The following is a 16,334-nucleotide window of genomic DNA, read 5'->3' on the forward strand; positions in this document are numbered from 1 at the left end:
TGCTTCTCTTGCCAATGGTTTGTGATTGATGCGAATAGGGCGATGATGTCAAATGTTACCATGGCCTCGTCATTATCTCTTCTTATGTCCTTGAGGGATTTGAGGAATTCTTGGGCTGAGTGGATTGAGTGGGGTGACTTGCTGACAAGGTGCTTCAGACTCCATTGTAATTCCTTGGCTAACCTACGTGACAGAGTGCCTGAGAGGGAGACTGCGGGTCTCAGGGGTACTTCCAGTTTGTGTACCTTTGGTTGGCCATAAAATTGGGAGGTGTTTGTCCATTCTGGTTTCATTTTTAGGTAGTCTGTTGATTTGTCTGGTCTGTTTGAGTCTCTTTGGTGTGTGTTATATTACCCTGTTGCAGTATCAGATCTATTTGCACTTGCCGCTATATGTTTGTGTCTTCTAGTAGTGCCTGTACTTTAGTGAGGTAGTCCTATTTGTTTAGTATTACTGTCATGTGCCCTTTGTCTGGTGGTAGTATTATGATGTGTTGAGAGTGTCTTCTGGTGTAGTTTGCCCATTTCTGGGCCAATTTGAGTGTTCTTTGCCCATAGGTCTCTAAGATTCTCGAGTAGATTTGTCGCTTGGGTAGTGGATGCTGTGAGGCTGTTTTTTTTATTGTACTTGGTCAGAATGTGTGGCTTCCCTGTGTGCTTTCATCAGGAATTCCCTGTTGGCCCTGCATTCTACCATGATGTCCACGAATGGGAGCTGTTTGTTCTTTTCCTCTTCCCCGGTGACCGACCAACCAACCAATCACAGCATCCACAACCCGAGCTACAAATCCACCCAAGAACCTTAGATTTATTGCCCTTCCGTAGTTGCCCTTGAGAAGGTGGTGGTGAGCTGCCTTCTTGAACCGCTGCAGTCTACATGCTGTGGTTGACCCACAATGCTATTAGGGAGGGAATTCCAGAATTTTGACCCAGTGACAGTGAAGGAATAATGGTATGTTTCCAAGTCAGGATGGTGAGTGGCTTGGAGGGGAACGTGGAGGTGGTAGTGTTCCCATATATCTGCTGCCTTTGTCCTTCTAGATCGGCGTGGTCGTGGGTTTGGAAGGTTCTGTCTGAGAATATTTGGTGAACTTCTGCAGTGTATCAGTGTAGATAATACACTCTGCTACTAATGAGCATCTGTGGTGGAGGGAGTCGATGCTTGTGTATGTCATTTCAATTAAGTGGGCTGCTTTGTCCTGGATGGTGTCAAGTTTCTTGAGTGATGTTGGGGCTACACTCATCCAGGCAATTGGGGAGTATTCCATCACACTGACGATTTATGCCTTGTAGATGGCGGACAGGCTTTGAGGAGTCAGAAGGTGAGGTACTCACCACAGTTTTCCTAGCTTCAGACCTGCTCTTGTAACCACTGTGTTTATGTGTTGTGTCCAGCTGAGTTGCTTGTCAATGATAATCTCCAGCATGTTGACAATGGGGAATTCAGTGATGGTAACATGGTTGAATGCCAAGGGGCAGTGGTTAGATTATCTCTTATTAGTGTTGGTCACAGCCTGGCATTTGTGTGGCGCAAATGTTACTTGCCACTTGTCAGCCCAAGCCTGGATATTGTCCAGATCTTGTTGCATTTGAACATGGACGTCCTCAGGATCTGAGGAGTCACAAATGAAGTTGAACATTGTGCAATCATTGGCAAACGTCCATACTTCTGACCTTATTGATGGCATCAAGCAAATAAGAATCAGAGTAAAAAAAAGTAATCATAAAGTTGGACAGATAATTCGCTCATCCTTATTGTGAAAGATGAAGACTTCTGTCAAACGATACAGGCATTGCTGATGAAGTGTAAATGAGACTCATTGAAAAGGTTAGTGCAAAATGTGAAATTGATAAAAAGGTATAGTTGAATGTAACCACCTCCTTTTTAAAGCCTCCACATGGCTTTAACAAGGTAGTTGCCATTTATGTAAATATATGGGACAAAGGGAGAAATATTTCCATTGTACACTTCATAAACATGGCAAATAGATTTAGTCATTTCCACATTTACATTTAGCAAGAATGAAAGGATGGCTATAGACCAATCATAGATAAATCATTGGGGACTGGATTTAGGGACACCAGATAAGTTCCTGACTGGTACAGATGGGAATTTGCTAATAAGTAGTTAAAAACATTTGTGAAAACATGAATGTTATGGCCCTTAATACTGCAGCTGAAGGCCCCTTAAGCAATGCCATCCATGAATGGATTCACACAGTAATCAAGGAACCGCCAGAAAAAAGTTTTGCAGGTCAGCCCAACGAGAAGGGCGACAGAGTGGCTCAGTGGTTAGCACTGCTGCCTGTCAGTGCCTCGGACTCGGGTTCCATCTACCATTAGACAATTGTCAGTGTGGAGTTTGCCTGTTCTCCCCATTTCTGTGTGGGTTTCCTCCCACAGCCCAAAAGATGTGTTGGTTAGGGTGGATTGGCCATGCTGAATCTCCCATAGTGTCCAGGGATGTTCAGGCTGGTGGATTAGCCATAGAAAATGCAGGGTTACAGGAAGAGAGCAGGAATGCTCTTCACAGGTTCGGTGTGGACTCGATTGGCTGAATGGCCTGCTTCCACACTGTAGGGATTATATAAGTTTGGAATTACACTGTTAGGACAGTTCATTCAAAAAATTTGCTTCAGCTGGATTATCCCTATTAATTGATCTATGGAGGAAATCCCAAATTACTCTTACTGCTGGGTGTTAGTCATCCTGCTCTGGAAGATAATACAATTAGTCCAACATTTTCGGCATGTTTGAATGCTTTACATACAGGGAGAGGGCTTTCATCAAGTCTGAGGTCACAGATAAAGTTCTGCTGTGTGGAATAGGATCATCCAAAGTAGATTCCAATTCAGGAGATTGATGTAATATGAAATGGAGGGCCATATTTGTATCTGCTTTTACTTTTGTGAGAAAGTGACAATGCTAAGATCCTATTGTATCTATTACTATAGTGCAATTACTGTAAATGTCTCTAATTTTATAAAAAATGTCTTCTTAAAGTTTGGTAGTTGTTTATCCTTCACTTTGAGTTAACAGGCCACTGACTTGGCATAGGAAGGAGGATTTGTGGCAGCATTCAACCCCAACCAAAGCTGCCAGCGATTGGCAACCCAGAGCCCAACATGGAAATAGCAGCAGTAAATATGAGTTTCAAAAAAAAACTAACAATTTATGAGTTGAACCACAACTGTATTAGTGCTTTCCATTGAATAATAACTTGCCTTCAATTCCATTGGCCGAACACACTTCCAGAAAAAAAAGTCACGTGGAACAAAAACTCCTGAAACTATTTTAATTAAAAGTTGGATTCTGCAATTCAAAAATGTAAAGCTCATTCCAAATGGATGGATAAGGAGAATCAAGTGGTCATAATTACCTTGTGAGCACATGCAGTTGGTGGATGTTCACATGTCTCATTTTCTTGTTCCCTCTGAGTGTAGAATGGGAGAACTTGGTCTTGTGAGCATTTATGTTTAATGTTGGTGTTTGTGACAAATGTGGATGGACCTGAGATCATCTTCAATTTTGAAGTAACAGAAGATCAGTTTGCAGTTTCACTTGATCCCATGATCAGATACATTGCATATTTCCACCATCACTACCTTTGAAAATCTTTGATATGACCGTGCGTAAATTCACAGGAAAATGTGGCGGTGGACCTGCCGTCGAAATGCAGACGTTTCTGATTTATGTTCCTTGTTTATTGTGTTTCATACAGCTGGTGGGTCCTACTACATGATCTCCCGCTCACTGGGTCCAGAATTCGGAGGTGCCGTGGGCCTCTGTTTCTACCTGGGAACAACCTTTGCTGGTGCTATGTATATCCTGGGTACCATTGAAATCCTGTTGGTGAGTACCAGCAAAAGCTGGAGGAAAGAAAATGCTTGGATTTTGCTGCCCAATAGCTATTTCAAAGTACTTCATCAAAAATGAGAAACTTTGCGATGTAAAACCAGAACAGTCAGTTAACACACAACAAGGGCTGACCTCAACAATGGCATAATACCGAGATTGTCTGTTCTACTAGTCAGGTAGATATGGTATCATCTAATATTTGATCCAAAAGTCAACACTCCTTCAGTACTGTACTGAATTCCTGGATCGTCGGCTCAACCCTTAGGGGGATTTGAAGTGGCTTATGATGAGGCCTGGGCTGAGCCAAAATGAAGTGCCAGCTTAGAACAGAATTTTGGGTGGGTTACGAATTTGATAATCCCAGAGCCAGACTTGGGAATTGCTCTGAGGAATTAAGTTGTGCTGGTTGATTACATTGGAGACAGCATGAGAATTTTTTCTAGGTCTGCTCGTACACATAATTGCATTATCCAGGCAGCACAAATTGTTGTTGATTGTCTGGATCCTGTGTAAGGGGTGGTCAATATCATACGTGGCTGATGCTATTTAAAGGTTGCAGATACCTCTTAAAAGTGATTTGCGTAATTGTTGTAACAGATACTGGGACATTTCCCATCTATGAAATCGTCCATCATATTCATGACTAAGCAACGATGGCAGGTTCATCAAGACATGGAAGAAAGATTGCTGAGTTTGAACTGCTTCTTACCTATGAAAAGAAATGGTACAACATGAAATAAATTGGCTGCAAGACTTTCTGAAACTTCACTGGAAGCCTCGATGGAGAGATTGCAGAGGAGGAGAAATGTATCTTTGGGGATTGGAAGTCAAGGGTGTATGAAGCCATGCAGGCAAATTTCCAAAAGGCAGTAGGAGCAGAGAACCTTGGAGGTGAGAGCCAGGGAATTAAAACAATGATCTGGTTACAGTGCAGTGCGAAGTTCAGTAACAAAATCACTTCCAGCTGCTAAATCACAATGAACACATCACCCAAAACTTCACACCAAACTTTCTGATCTTTGTGATGATAACCAGAGGGAGCAGGAGCCAAAAGATGGAGGACAAATACACCTACAAACCACGCACCACAAAAATCATGGCCAATAGAAATACTGAAAGGCTGAGGATTACAATATCCACATATCTATTCATTCTCCCCATATACCACCACAACTCTTCATTTGTATTCTCTTCTGATTTTCAAGCTGCTGATCATTTAAGCATGTCTTGCTTATTTCCCTGCTACTCCTTCAGCACTTTTCACAAGCTTACCTCGTATTCCTTTCCTCTTTATGACGGTACCTTGTACACTCTTGGTTTCTTTACCCGATGAAGAATAGATGAGCCTAGGAGCTGGTGCAAATGTTCACCCTCTTGACTACCAGGATGAGAAGACTGGCCTATGATCTGATGATAAACTTTGAGGAGTTTAGAATTATTCTGATTGGGCTTAACTGGGTAGGTGGTGAAATGATCTTTCTTCTGGCTGTAGAATCTGAAATTAAGGCTCATTTAAGGTTTTTGCAAAGATTTTTAGCATGGGTTGTGGGTGAGGTTATTGACTTGCACGCTGAGCTGACTTATTTTCATTCACCTAGCCAGGTGATATCATCAATGAAGCTGCCAATGAAGTGAAGTTGTTTCACTTTGCTTGGAATTCATACTGTCCGGTCCATTATGGCGAGTAATGTCATTTTTCATGTAGTCCATCCTGCTTATCTGTCCTGCATTCTTTAGTCTCTTAAGTGTCTCAGTGATCCTATCACCTAGCTGAGGTGTTGGGTCTATTGCCACCAAACTAGAAGAGACCCACCACCTCATCAACTATATATTTGCAGGGATTAAATTCATGAGAGAAGAAGAAAACAATAATCAGCCTCCGTTTCTGGAAGCTAGAGTTGAATGAATGACCAACGGGGTGTTCCAAAGCTTGGTACACAGGTAAGCAACCCACAATGACCAAATCATCAGCTTCCACAGCAACCATCCCAACACCCACAAACAAAGCTGTGTTGGGACACTGTTTAAATGGGCCACCACTCACTGCAACACTCCAGAACTATGCAGGAAAGAGGAAGAGCACCTGTACAGAATCTTTGCTATGAACGGATATCCCTGCAACTTCATCTGAAGGTGCATGCTAAATAGACAACAACAAGAGGACACAGCACACCCTAATGCACTGGCCACACTGTGCTACATCAAGAACATATCAGAACTGACGACAAGATACCTATGACAACTAGGAATCATGGTAGCACACAAGCACACAGTCACGCTACGACAAATACTCACAAGGATTAAACACCCCATACCTACGACATGCAGAACCAATGTAGTTTACAAGATATCATGCAATGACTGCCACAAACATTACATCAAATAGACGGGAAGGAAATTAGCCATCAGAATATATGAACATCAGCTATCAGCAAAAGGACATGATGACCTTTCCCTAATATCCGCACACTCAGAAAATGAAGGCTGTCAGTTTAACTGGGACAATGCAACTGCAGTAGCCCTAGCCAAACATAGACACGAATGGTAATTCCTAGAGGCATGTTTCTTAACCCATAATGCAATCAACAAACATATAGAATTAGACCCCACATCACTTCATCAAAGGCTTTGTGGATGATGTCACCTAGCATGGTGACGAAACGTCTGAATGAAAACAAGCCACCTTGACGAACAAGTCAATGGCCTCATTAAGGCTCATTGTTTCAGGATAAAGGATGGATCGCTTGTTATCATTGGCATGAAGGAACTGTAGGACCATAATAATAAAATCTACTGAATGATACCAAAATGAAGAAATTTGTTGTGTCTTTTACATTAACACAAATCAGATTCAACAGAAATTAAACCTGAACTAACAAGTAATTTACAATTGGTACAAACTAAAACTTACACATGGAATAGCAGGTACCACAAAGACTACCTAATGAGATTCTAAGATTTCATAATGACTCCAGTTCCAAATGTAACAACAGATACTGTCTCTTAATCTTTCCAACTCTGTCTACCAATTATATAAGAATTAAAAAAGAATCCCTCATTTTTCTCATTTATTGCATTTAGTTCTTAAGTCACATGCAAAGAAAATTCCACTCTTCCAGAGTCATCACCCAAACTCCAATAGAAACTCCTTAACCAGATTTATGATGATCTTCATAACAGACTCCTCAGATATTTTTTGTGTCTCTCCTTTAATGAAACTTTTTCAACAGGCTACATGCTTCTGGTGAAACTGAATCATAGTTGTGAACTTGTCCAAGTCACAATTTCTGTTGAAACCATGTCTTCAGATTTTTGACCATTTTTGAAACAGCATTACACGCATAGAGTCTTGTAAATTCATCCTCTTTACCCTCTTTATTCTCTCCCTTGCTGCAGCTCTTAGTGTCGGCTCACATGGCTTTTGAATCTAATTTCCTTCATATTGGCAATTCTTCCAGGTCAAGGATTGTAAGATCACATGGATCTGCATTTGTTATTATATGGAAAGAAAAATTAAATTGAAATACAGTCGATCCCTTTGCAATTGGTGTGACCACCTCAAAAATCTTTTCAAAAATTCTTAAAAGCAACAGTAGACTTCATAGGATTTTGATGAAATTACAAATTTTCTTTAAATTGATACTTACAGCTTAAATGTCTTCACACACTTAACACTAAGATAAGGATAAATTATTGCACTTAAACGGTGGTGAAACTTTGGCATTCTCGAACCAAACAGTCTGTAGATGCTCAATTGCTGAATATAATCCAGGCTGAGATAACTGGATTTTTGGATCCTAAACAAATCAATGAAAACTGGACCATAAACTGTCAAAGAGCAGCCATAACCTAACTGAGCAGTGAGGAGACATTATGGCCTACTCCTGCGCCAATTGTTAGTTATATACCTAAGAAGTTCAGACTGACCAGACAGTTCAGGAACAGGAAGAACTGGATAATTTCACCTCTTCATTTCACACGTGCAAGCACCAGCGTAGAAACTGACACTAAAATTTTGAGTATAGCATAAAGAGACATCATCTCCACCTAGTAACACACAGGAAATGAGCGGCCTCCAGACAAGGCAAAGGATAGTACAAATTCCAGGCCGACCATGAACAATGTTGTACGGCTTCTGCTGCAGAAGCCTCAGAAGGGCACTTTCATGTGGCAGGCTGCAGAAAACGTTTTGATGGATGAATGCAATGAAATGCTTGTACCTTCCAAGAATCCTACCTTTAATGTGATAGAGCATGGAGAAGTCCAACATTCACTTGGCATGAAGATTTGCAAAAATTTGCCTGTGCTTTCAGCATGAAAACAGTGGCCAAATCCATCAGTATAATGGTGGGCCCAGTCATCATTTAGCCTCTGAAGATGGAAATTTCTCAGCCTCTATTGCAGCACGAGCAGAAGCCATCCAAAGTCTGTGTGCTGCAGTCATGAAGTCATGCAAGCTCATCATGCTACCATGCAGGCTTAAACTGTTATCATCATAACTGAAGGCACCAGTGTTCGCACAATACCTAGCATTCTAAGATCTAAAAGATTGAAGTGATTACTGAGTTGCTGCCTTAGTGCAGCGATTCCATGTTATACAAACCACTTTTCTTCCCTCAGTTGTCCTCCCATCATAGCCACTCCACCAGGAGTTATTGGATTTCTACTGGACTGCTGCCACTGAAGTGAAATGCTGCACTACTGAATCAGGCTTCAATTCTTCAATATGGCAATGTACTTCAAGAAATGCATCATCTTTATTCACTGTAGCATCATCTTGCTGTTTTGAGGACAGAAACTGCTCGAGAGTATTCTGTAAGACCATCTGCAATATCCCCCATTGAAAATCAGCACTAGGTTCTGGGCTAGGCACTGCATAGCAACATTAGGACAGGCAAAGGAACACTGAGACAGACCGTAGAATGATTAACTAAACAACACAAAATGACTTGATTTACAGATTTGATTTCAATGTTGACTTTGTGGCAGCTTTTAATTTTGCACTGTGACCAGGCTGACAGTGTAACGGTCAGTGGCAGAGAAAATGAAATGTGTGAGACTGTCAGTGAGGGAAAGGGCTAATGGTTACTGTTATCACCCTTGAATGAGTTCTTCACATTCAGGTGGGCCAGGAAGGAACTGTGTCATTGGCCTCCTCTCTTTCTCCTCCTTGCCGTGCTCCTTAACTACTTGCCATAGAGCTGGTGGCAAGGGCTGTCATCTTGTGATGATGACCTCATGGAGGATGTAGCAAGCCAGCACAGGCATTGTGACCACTTTTCCAAGTACCATGGGCTGTTCCAGTGTGGTCAAGACAATGAAGCATTGTTGAAGCATGCCAATAGCCTGCCCTGACATATGACCTTCATTGTATGGATACTGGACAAATGGGTTATACAGAAGCAAACAGAAGTCATATGATCAGCACTTTCTACTTGTCACCTGGGAGCTACCCTTTGCTATGATGTGTTGGCCCAAATCTGAAGAGCACATCAGAGAACTGCAAAATGAAGGCATGTAGATTCTTATAGTGTTTATTATATACCCTATGTCCAGTACCTAAAGAATCAACCTTTCTAACTTTTAAAAGTGCTTCTTTCTACTTGAGGTAACCAAGAATGAAAACCTCTAAATCATGAATTGATTTCTGTTCAGAAAATTCTAAGAACTGATCAGTATCACTATCCTGAAGGTTACCATTGACCAGAAACTCAACTCATCTTATAAATATAGTAGCTACAAAAGCATGTCAGAGTCTAAGAATACTGCAGCAAGTAACTCATCTCTTGACTCCCCCCCAAAGCCTGTTCACCATCTGCAGGGCATAAGTCAGGAGTTTGATGGAATACTCCCCATTAGCCTGGATGGGTGCAGCTCCAACAACGCTCATGAAGCTTGACACCATTCAGGACAAATCAGTCCAATTGATTGGCACCACATCTTCAAATATTTAGCCACTGAAATACCAAAACACCAAGTTCCCGTTAAAACCACTCGCCATCCATCCTGATATGGAAATATATTATCGTTTGTTCACTGTTAATGGGTCAAAATCCTCAAGTGCCCTCCCTAAGGACATTGTGGTTTACATATAGTATATGGGCTGCAGTGGTTCAAGAAGGCAGCTTCTCAAGGACAACCAAAGACAGGCAATAAATGTTGACAGCTAGCAATGCCCATATTCCGTTGTGTGAATATGAAAAGGCATGGAGTACTTAAAGGCGCAATTTCCCCAAACAGGACTGACAGTACTTTAATCCTGAAGGATAATGAAGCTGCCTGATTAAAGCATTTAAAATTTGTCATCTGCCTTACAAAATAATTCAGTCGATAAGTCTATTGTGCAATGTCATGTTGAGTCATTCACGGCAGACAGACCCCAGGATCGAACATGGCTCAGCTTCGAGTCACATTCAGGATCAGCAGTGTGGTGGGTCAGGAAAATGTATACTGTTTTCACACAGGGCAGCATAAATCTGATTTTCTTTTCCCCAAGGAGGCATGTGGATGCTGGGATAATTGGAATTGTAGAGACTGAAATTGCTACAATTTCCTTAGGTTCACATTAGTGTCAAATGGGTGTGGAACTAAGGTAGGTAAATGAAGTTGAGGTGTAGATCAGCCAATGATATCATTGAATGGCAGAACAGACTCAATGAGTTGAATGTTCCTGTGTTTTCCTCTCTACAAAATGTTTAAAAAATCCTTTAGTTAGTATAACATGGTAAACATAAGAACAATTTTACATTATTTAGCTATTAAATCCTGATAACATTAGCATATTATGTTCTGTTTACCCACCATACATCTAGTTCCAACCTAAATGTTGTGGTTAATGATATATTTGACTAATAGTGTTGACTGGAGAGAGGATAGCATGATGGTTATATAATTATCAGGATTGCTCACCATGTTGGGAAGAGTCTAAATGGGTAAAACAATTAAAAACAAGGGTGGCTACATTTGTTTACAAAAATTCTGTAATTCCCTGTGCTTCTTGCAGACCTACATTTTGCCCAGCATGGCAATTTTCAAAGCAGAGGAAGCCAGTGAGGAGACAGCAGCCATGTTGAATAACATGCGCGTGTATGGAACGTGTGTCCTCACCTGCATGGCTCTTGTAGTCTTTGTAGGAGTCAAATACGTCAACAAGTTTGCACTAGTGTTCCTGGTTTGTGTCATCTTATCCATTCTTTCCATTTATGCCGGAGTAATCAAATCTGCAATTGATCCACCAAACTTCCCGTAAGTATAATACCATATGGTGACAATACAATATTTAATAGCGTTAAACCAGCAAACACAATACCTATTAGGTTCCATGAGATCAAATATCAAACGAAATTGATCAGATTTTAATTCAAACTCATTTAGTCAGTTATATTATGTACCCTGTTCACAGCCAGCTAACCTTAGTCTGAAGACAGTCAAAGAAAAATTGCAAAGTGCCATAATTCTAAAGAAAAACGTATAAAATATTGAAAAGTTACAGCAAAATGAAAGTTCATTAGCCTTACCAGTTACTGGTTACTACATTATTCAGCCACTTTTCCGACTTCTGAAAAATCTTGTATCAATGAAGGACCAAAACCCTTACAATTCAGATTCAGGCCTGGAAAATTTGAGAGAAATCCCAGATGCATTCAATACAATCAAGACCTCCAAGAACACCACAGGAAGGTGGATTGTGCAATTGGATTCTATGAAAGAATGATACCATTATCAATGGGTAGGGCAGAAAATCTAAAATAATGAATTCATGTCATGGCTAGATGTTCCTACTTGCTTGGTATTTTTTGTGAAATCTACTGCTTAGCAGTAAATATGAAGTTACTTCACCACTGAAAGCCCACATACATCTCATTCGAAAGGCTGTTACTTTTACAAGTTTTTTTTTAAAACAGCAAGAACTAACAATTGAAGAGTTGAATCTTTCATCAGTCAACTGACCTCCTGTTGATTTCAGTCTGGGCGTGCCTCAACAGTGCACTTTCTGGAGAAATGCAAAATTACTGACAGCAACTTCCAGATTCCCCTGTTATTCTGTGCATATGCTGATGTCTCAGGTTAAGAAATTACTTTCTTTTTCTTTCTGTCGTGGGATGGGGGCATTGTCGACAAGTTTAAGATTTTCCCTAATTGCCCTTGAGCTGAGTGGTTTGCAAGGCCAACTAAGAGTCAACTACATTACTATATGATCTGGAGTCACATGTAGACCAGACCAGATGAGGATGGCAGATAGTGAAGTAGATGGGGTATTTTACTTTTTGTGCTGTTTAATTATTACTATTAGATCGGTTTATTTTTAGAACCAGATTTATTGAATTCAAATTTCCACCCAATGTTCTGAGAGTGTTAGCTACTACTAGTTCAGAGCCAATATCACTGTATCATTACCTTCCCTAATGGTGCATGCTGACAGATTTGTCATTGTTACCACTACAACGTCTGGACTCATGTTAAAAATTGGAGCAATTCATCTGTGTGGCAAACTGTTCATTATTCGTAGCGAGAAAAATAATTTGTACTTGTAAGACACCTTATGAAACTTCAGGAGGTTCCAAAATGCAACTAATGAAGCACTTTTGAATTTGATACAATGTAATTTTCTGGCAATGCCAGTTTATTCCATAAATAAACTGCTTTCATCTTGTCCCACTCGATGTTCACAGAATCACAGAGTTGTCAAAGGCCATCCATTCATATATGTTCTGACTCTCTGGATGAGCGTCATGACATAATGCCATCCTCCCATCTTTTCCTTGTGACTTACACATCATTTCTGTTTAAATAATCACCCAATGTCCTCTTAAATGCTTCAACTGAGCCTGACTCAATCAGATTCCAACAGAGAATTCCAGACTTGAACCACTTACTGAGTGAAAAAGTTTCTTCTCACATCACATTTACTACTTTTGCAAATTGCTTTAAATCTGCATCTTGTCATTCATCATCTGTCTACGAGCAGGAAATAATTCTCTGTTTATTCTGTCTGGACTCCTCACTCATTTAAATCTTCGATCAAATCTGCTTTTAGTTATTGCCTTCTGCAAGGAAGACAATTTCCACTTATGGAGATAGTAGGAACAGGCGATGCTGGAGAATCTGAGATAACACGGTGAGAAGCTGATGCTGCTTGGCCCGCTGTGCTCATCCAGCTTCACACCATATTATCTCAAAATATCCACTGACAGTTGTATTTATACAGGATGGAAACAGACCTTTTGCCTTAACTCATCCATACCGACCAGATATCCCAAACCAATCTTATCCCATTTTCAAGCATCTGACCAATATCCCTCTAAACTCTTCCTGTTCATGTACCTCATCCAGATGTCTTTTACATTATAATTGTACCAGCCTCCACCACCTTCCCTGGCAGCTTGTTCCTCACATGCACCTGCCCTTTGCCTGAAAAAGTTGCCCCTTAGATCGCTTTTAAATCTTTCTCTTCTCACATTAAACTTTCTAGTTTTGGATACCCCTATCCTGGGGAAAAGACCTTAGCTATTCACCATTTACATGCCCTCATGATTTTATAAACCTCTATAAGGTCTCCCCTCAGATTCTGATGTTCCAGAGAGAAAAGCCCCAGTCTATTAGGCCTCTCCTTAAGTTCAAGACCTCCACTCCCAGCAATACCCTTGTAAACCTTTTCTGAACCTTTTCAAGTTTAGCAACATCTTTCCTAAAGCAAGGAGACTAGAATTGAATGCAGCATTCTAAAACAGGCCTCACCAATGTCCTGTACAGCCGCAACACAACTTCCCAACTCCCATATTCATTGAAGACCAATGCTTTCTTCACCATCCTGCCTACCTATAACTCCACTTTCATGGACCAATGCACCTGCCCTCCTAGATCTCTTTGTTCGGCAACACAGTTTCTTCTTCAATCTATTTTCATAACTGAAGTTTTTCATCATTGGCAACATTGATGTAAACCTCTTTTGTAATTACTCCAATGCATTCACATCCTTTATAATGTGTGGTGCTTGGAACTGCACATAAAATTCGAGCTGAGGTTCAACCTCTAGGCCTCCTACAGAGGTCCCAGCATCACAGGTTCCAGTCTTCAGTCAATTTGATTCACTGTATTAAATATCAAGAAATGGCTGGAGGCACTGGATGTTGCAAAGGCTATGGGCCCTGACAACATTCCAATGATGGTACAGAAAACTTGTACTTCTGGGCTCCATGCTGAGCTATTCCTGCAGCCACAACATTGGAATATAGCCTTCAATGAGGAATATTTTCAGCTGATTCATTAATGACTTTTTCTTTTTCTTCATCGTAAGGTCAGAAATAGAGATGTTTGCTAATGCATCATGTTCAGCACCATTCGCAACTTCTCTAAATGCAGTCAGACCTGGACCATTTCCAACCTTGGTTTGACTTATGGTAACTAACATTTGTGCCACACAAGTACCAGGCAATAACTACCTCCAACCAGAGAGAATTTTATCATCATCTCTTGACATTCAGAAAAATTAATATTGCTAAATCACATACTACCAATATCCATTGACCAGAAACTGGACTGGACTAACGATGCAAATGCAGTGTCTACAAGGTTTAGAGGCTAGGAATCCTGCAGCAACAAACTCACTTTTTGACTGCCTAAAACCTGTCCTCCATCTACAAGTCAGGAGTTTGATGGGATACTCTCCACTTGGCTTGATAACAATAAAACTCAGGAAGCTTGACCCATTTCCGGAATGAAACAGTTCATTTGGTTGGCATCACAACTACAAATATTTAATTGCTAAAGATACTGTTAATCAATATGAGTCAGGACTGTGAACTGGGAGAGAGAAAAAGCTTGAAAATGAATGCTGAATTTGCTTTACAATTTGGGTTTGAACTTGATGTGAATTGCACGTTACATTTGTCCTGTTTCATTTCCTTGATATAAAATTGCCCTTCCAGTGTATAACCGCACAACAATTTAAATCCTTACAGGGTTCCTCAGAAATGTTTCTATCTATTTAACAGTAATTCTTGTTGTAAGAATGGCTACAAAATACTCATTTAACAAAGGATTTCAGCTGAAGCTTCAATCAACAGGTTTGAATTGCGAGTGTTTACACACATAAAGAGAAAATCCAGTAAAAAGTGCAAGATTTAAGAAGGTCCTCATTTTATCTTCTGACCAGGAGCTGCAACTGCAAGTATTTGCCTTTCTGCAGAGTTTCCTAATTGAACAAAGGGCCATATATTTGCTACCAGCATGCTTTTAGTCAAAGGATTAAATTTTGCGAAGGAACAGATCAGCTGAAGTGATAGAGGGAGTTGCAGATGCTGGAGAATCTGTGAGAACAAGGTGTAGAGCTGGATGAACACAGCAGGCCAAGCAGCAGAGGAGCATCTGAAGAAAGCTCACGGCCCGAAACATCAGCCTTCCTGCTCCTCAGTTAGATCAGTTGAAGTATAGCTGACCCTAGCTTCAGAATAATATATTATGCCCTACATAACTGTGTTATCACTTCTCACTATGAGCAACACCAAGGGGATCTACTAACAGACTCTAATAGGTTTCTGAGCAGGGGTAATACAGTAGGTGGTTCCGCTAGTGTATAATTGAGATTGCCTCATGTTACCGGATTTGTAGTTAACAGGATGTTATCTCTGTTTTCAGTGTCTGTATTCTAGGGAACAGGACGTTGTCACGGCACAGTTTTGATGTATGCGCTAAGGTGATAACTGTGGCCAATGAAACAGTGACCACCAAGCTTTGGCAGCTCTTCTGCACGTCTAGTTTTGTCAACGCCACCTGCGATGAATACTTTGAGAACAACAATGTCACTGAACTTCAAGGGATCCCTGGAGTCGCCAGTGGACTTCTCATGGGTAAGTCTTGATGGAAAAAGTGCCAAAGAGGTTAATTACTTAGTTTGTGTGTGAGAAAACAGTCCACATAGCACTTGGGGTTTAAAATTCCTTCTTTTTTAATTGAGGTTCTCTTTCAGACCTGAAGCAGGTGACCTCGGCTGGATTTGCAGTCCCATGGTTATTAATGTCACCCAGATAGCCAGTTCTTCACATGTGAAATCCCAGAAAGTAAGAATAAGCCTCAGCTAAGCCAAATCTGTTAGCATCCAATATACACAGTCAGCACTGAATGGCAATTTGGAACAAAAATCTCTTGCTGATTTCTCACTAATCCTCCCCTAATCAAAAGGCTTTGAGGTCAGTTGCACCTTAGCTGACACCAGATAGTTCAGCAGAAACCAGGACTAAATCTGAGAGCCTTGTGCCTAAGTAGATTAGTGCCGTTACTTACTGGACCAAAGATGGAGCAAGGGATATCTCTTTCCAATTATCCTATTCTGTTTGTGATGGTCTATAAAACTAAATCAAAAGAATGCACAATTACTTAGAAAGTAATTTTAATCTTAGCAGGAAACTGATAGAACCAGGTTAGATAGTCATTTTACAGACTGTCCAATTCTGCTTTTTATGGACGTCAGTGAGCAGT

The 16,334-nt window shown here is 40.7% G+C and overlaps 1 protein-coding gene across 4 annotated transcripts in view; it reads left to right on the plus strand.

The window, feature by feature from the left end:
• The window catches only part of LOC125461393 (solute carrier family 12 member 5-like), a 987,635-nt gene that overhangs the window by 858,716 nt on the left and 112,585 nt on the right, over positions 1-16,334 (plus strand). For all 4 annotated transcript variants that reach the window (XM_048550117.2, XM_059652837.1, XM_048550118.2 and 1 more), the window contains exons 6-8: positions 3,721-3,851; positions 10,861-11,102; positions 15,495-15,706. In XM_048550117.2, the coding sequence (XP_048406074.1) occupies positions 3,721-3,851; positions 10,861-11,102; positions 15,495-15,706 (585 nt within the window). The remainder of the gene's footprint in view (positions 1-3,720; positions 3,852-10,860; positions 11,103-15,494; positions 15,707-16,334) is intronic.

The sequence above is a fragment of the Stegostoma tigrinum genome, chromosome 19 (assembly GCF_030684315.1).
Source record: "Stegostoma tigrinum isolate sSteTig4 chromosome 19, sSteTig4.hap1, whole genome shotgun sequence".
In the NCBI taxonomy this organism is placed as follows: Eukaryota; Metazoa; Chordata; class Chondrichthyes; order Orectolobiformes; family Stegostomatidae; genus Stegostoma; species Stegostoma tigrinum.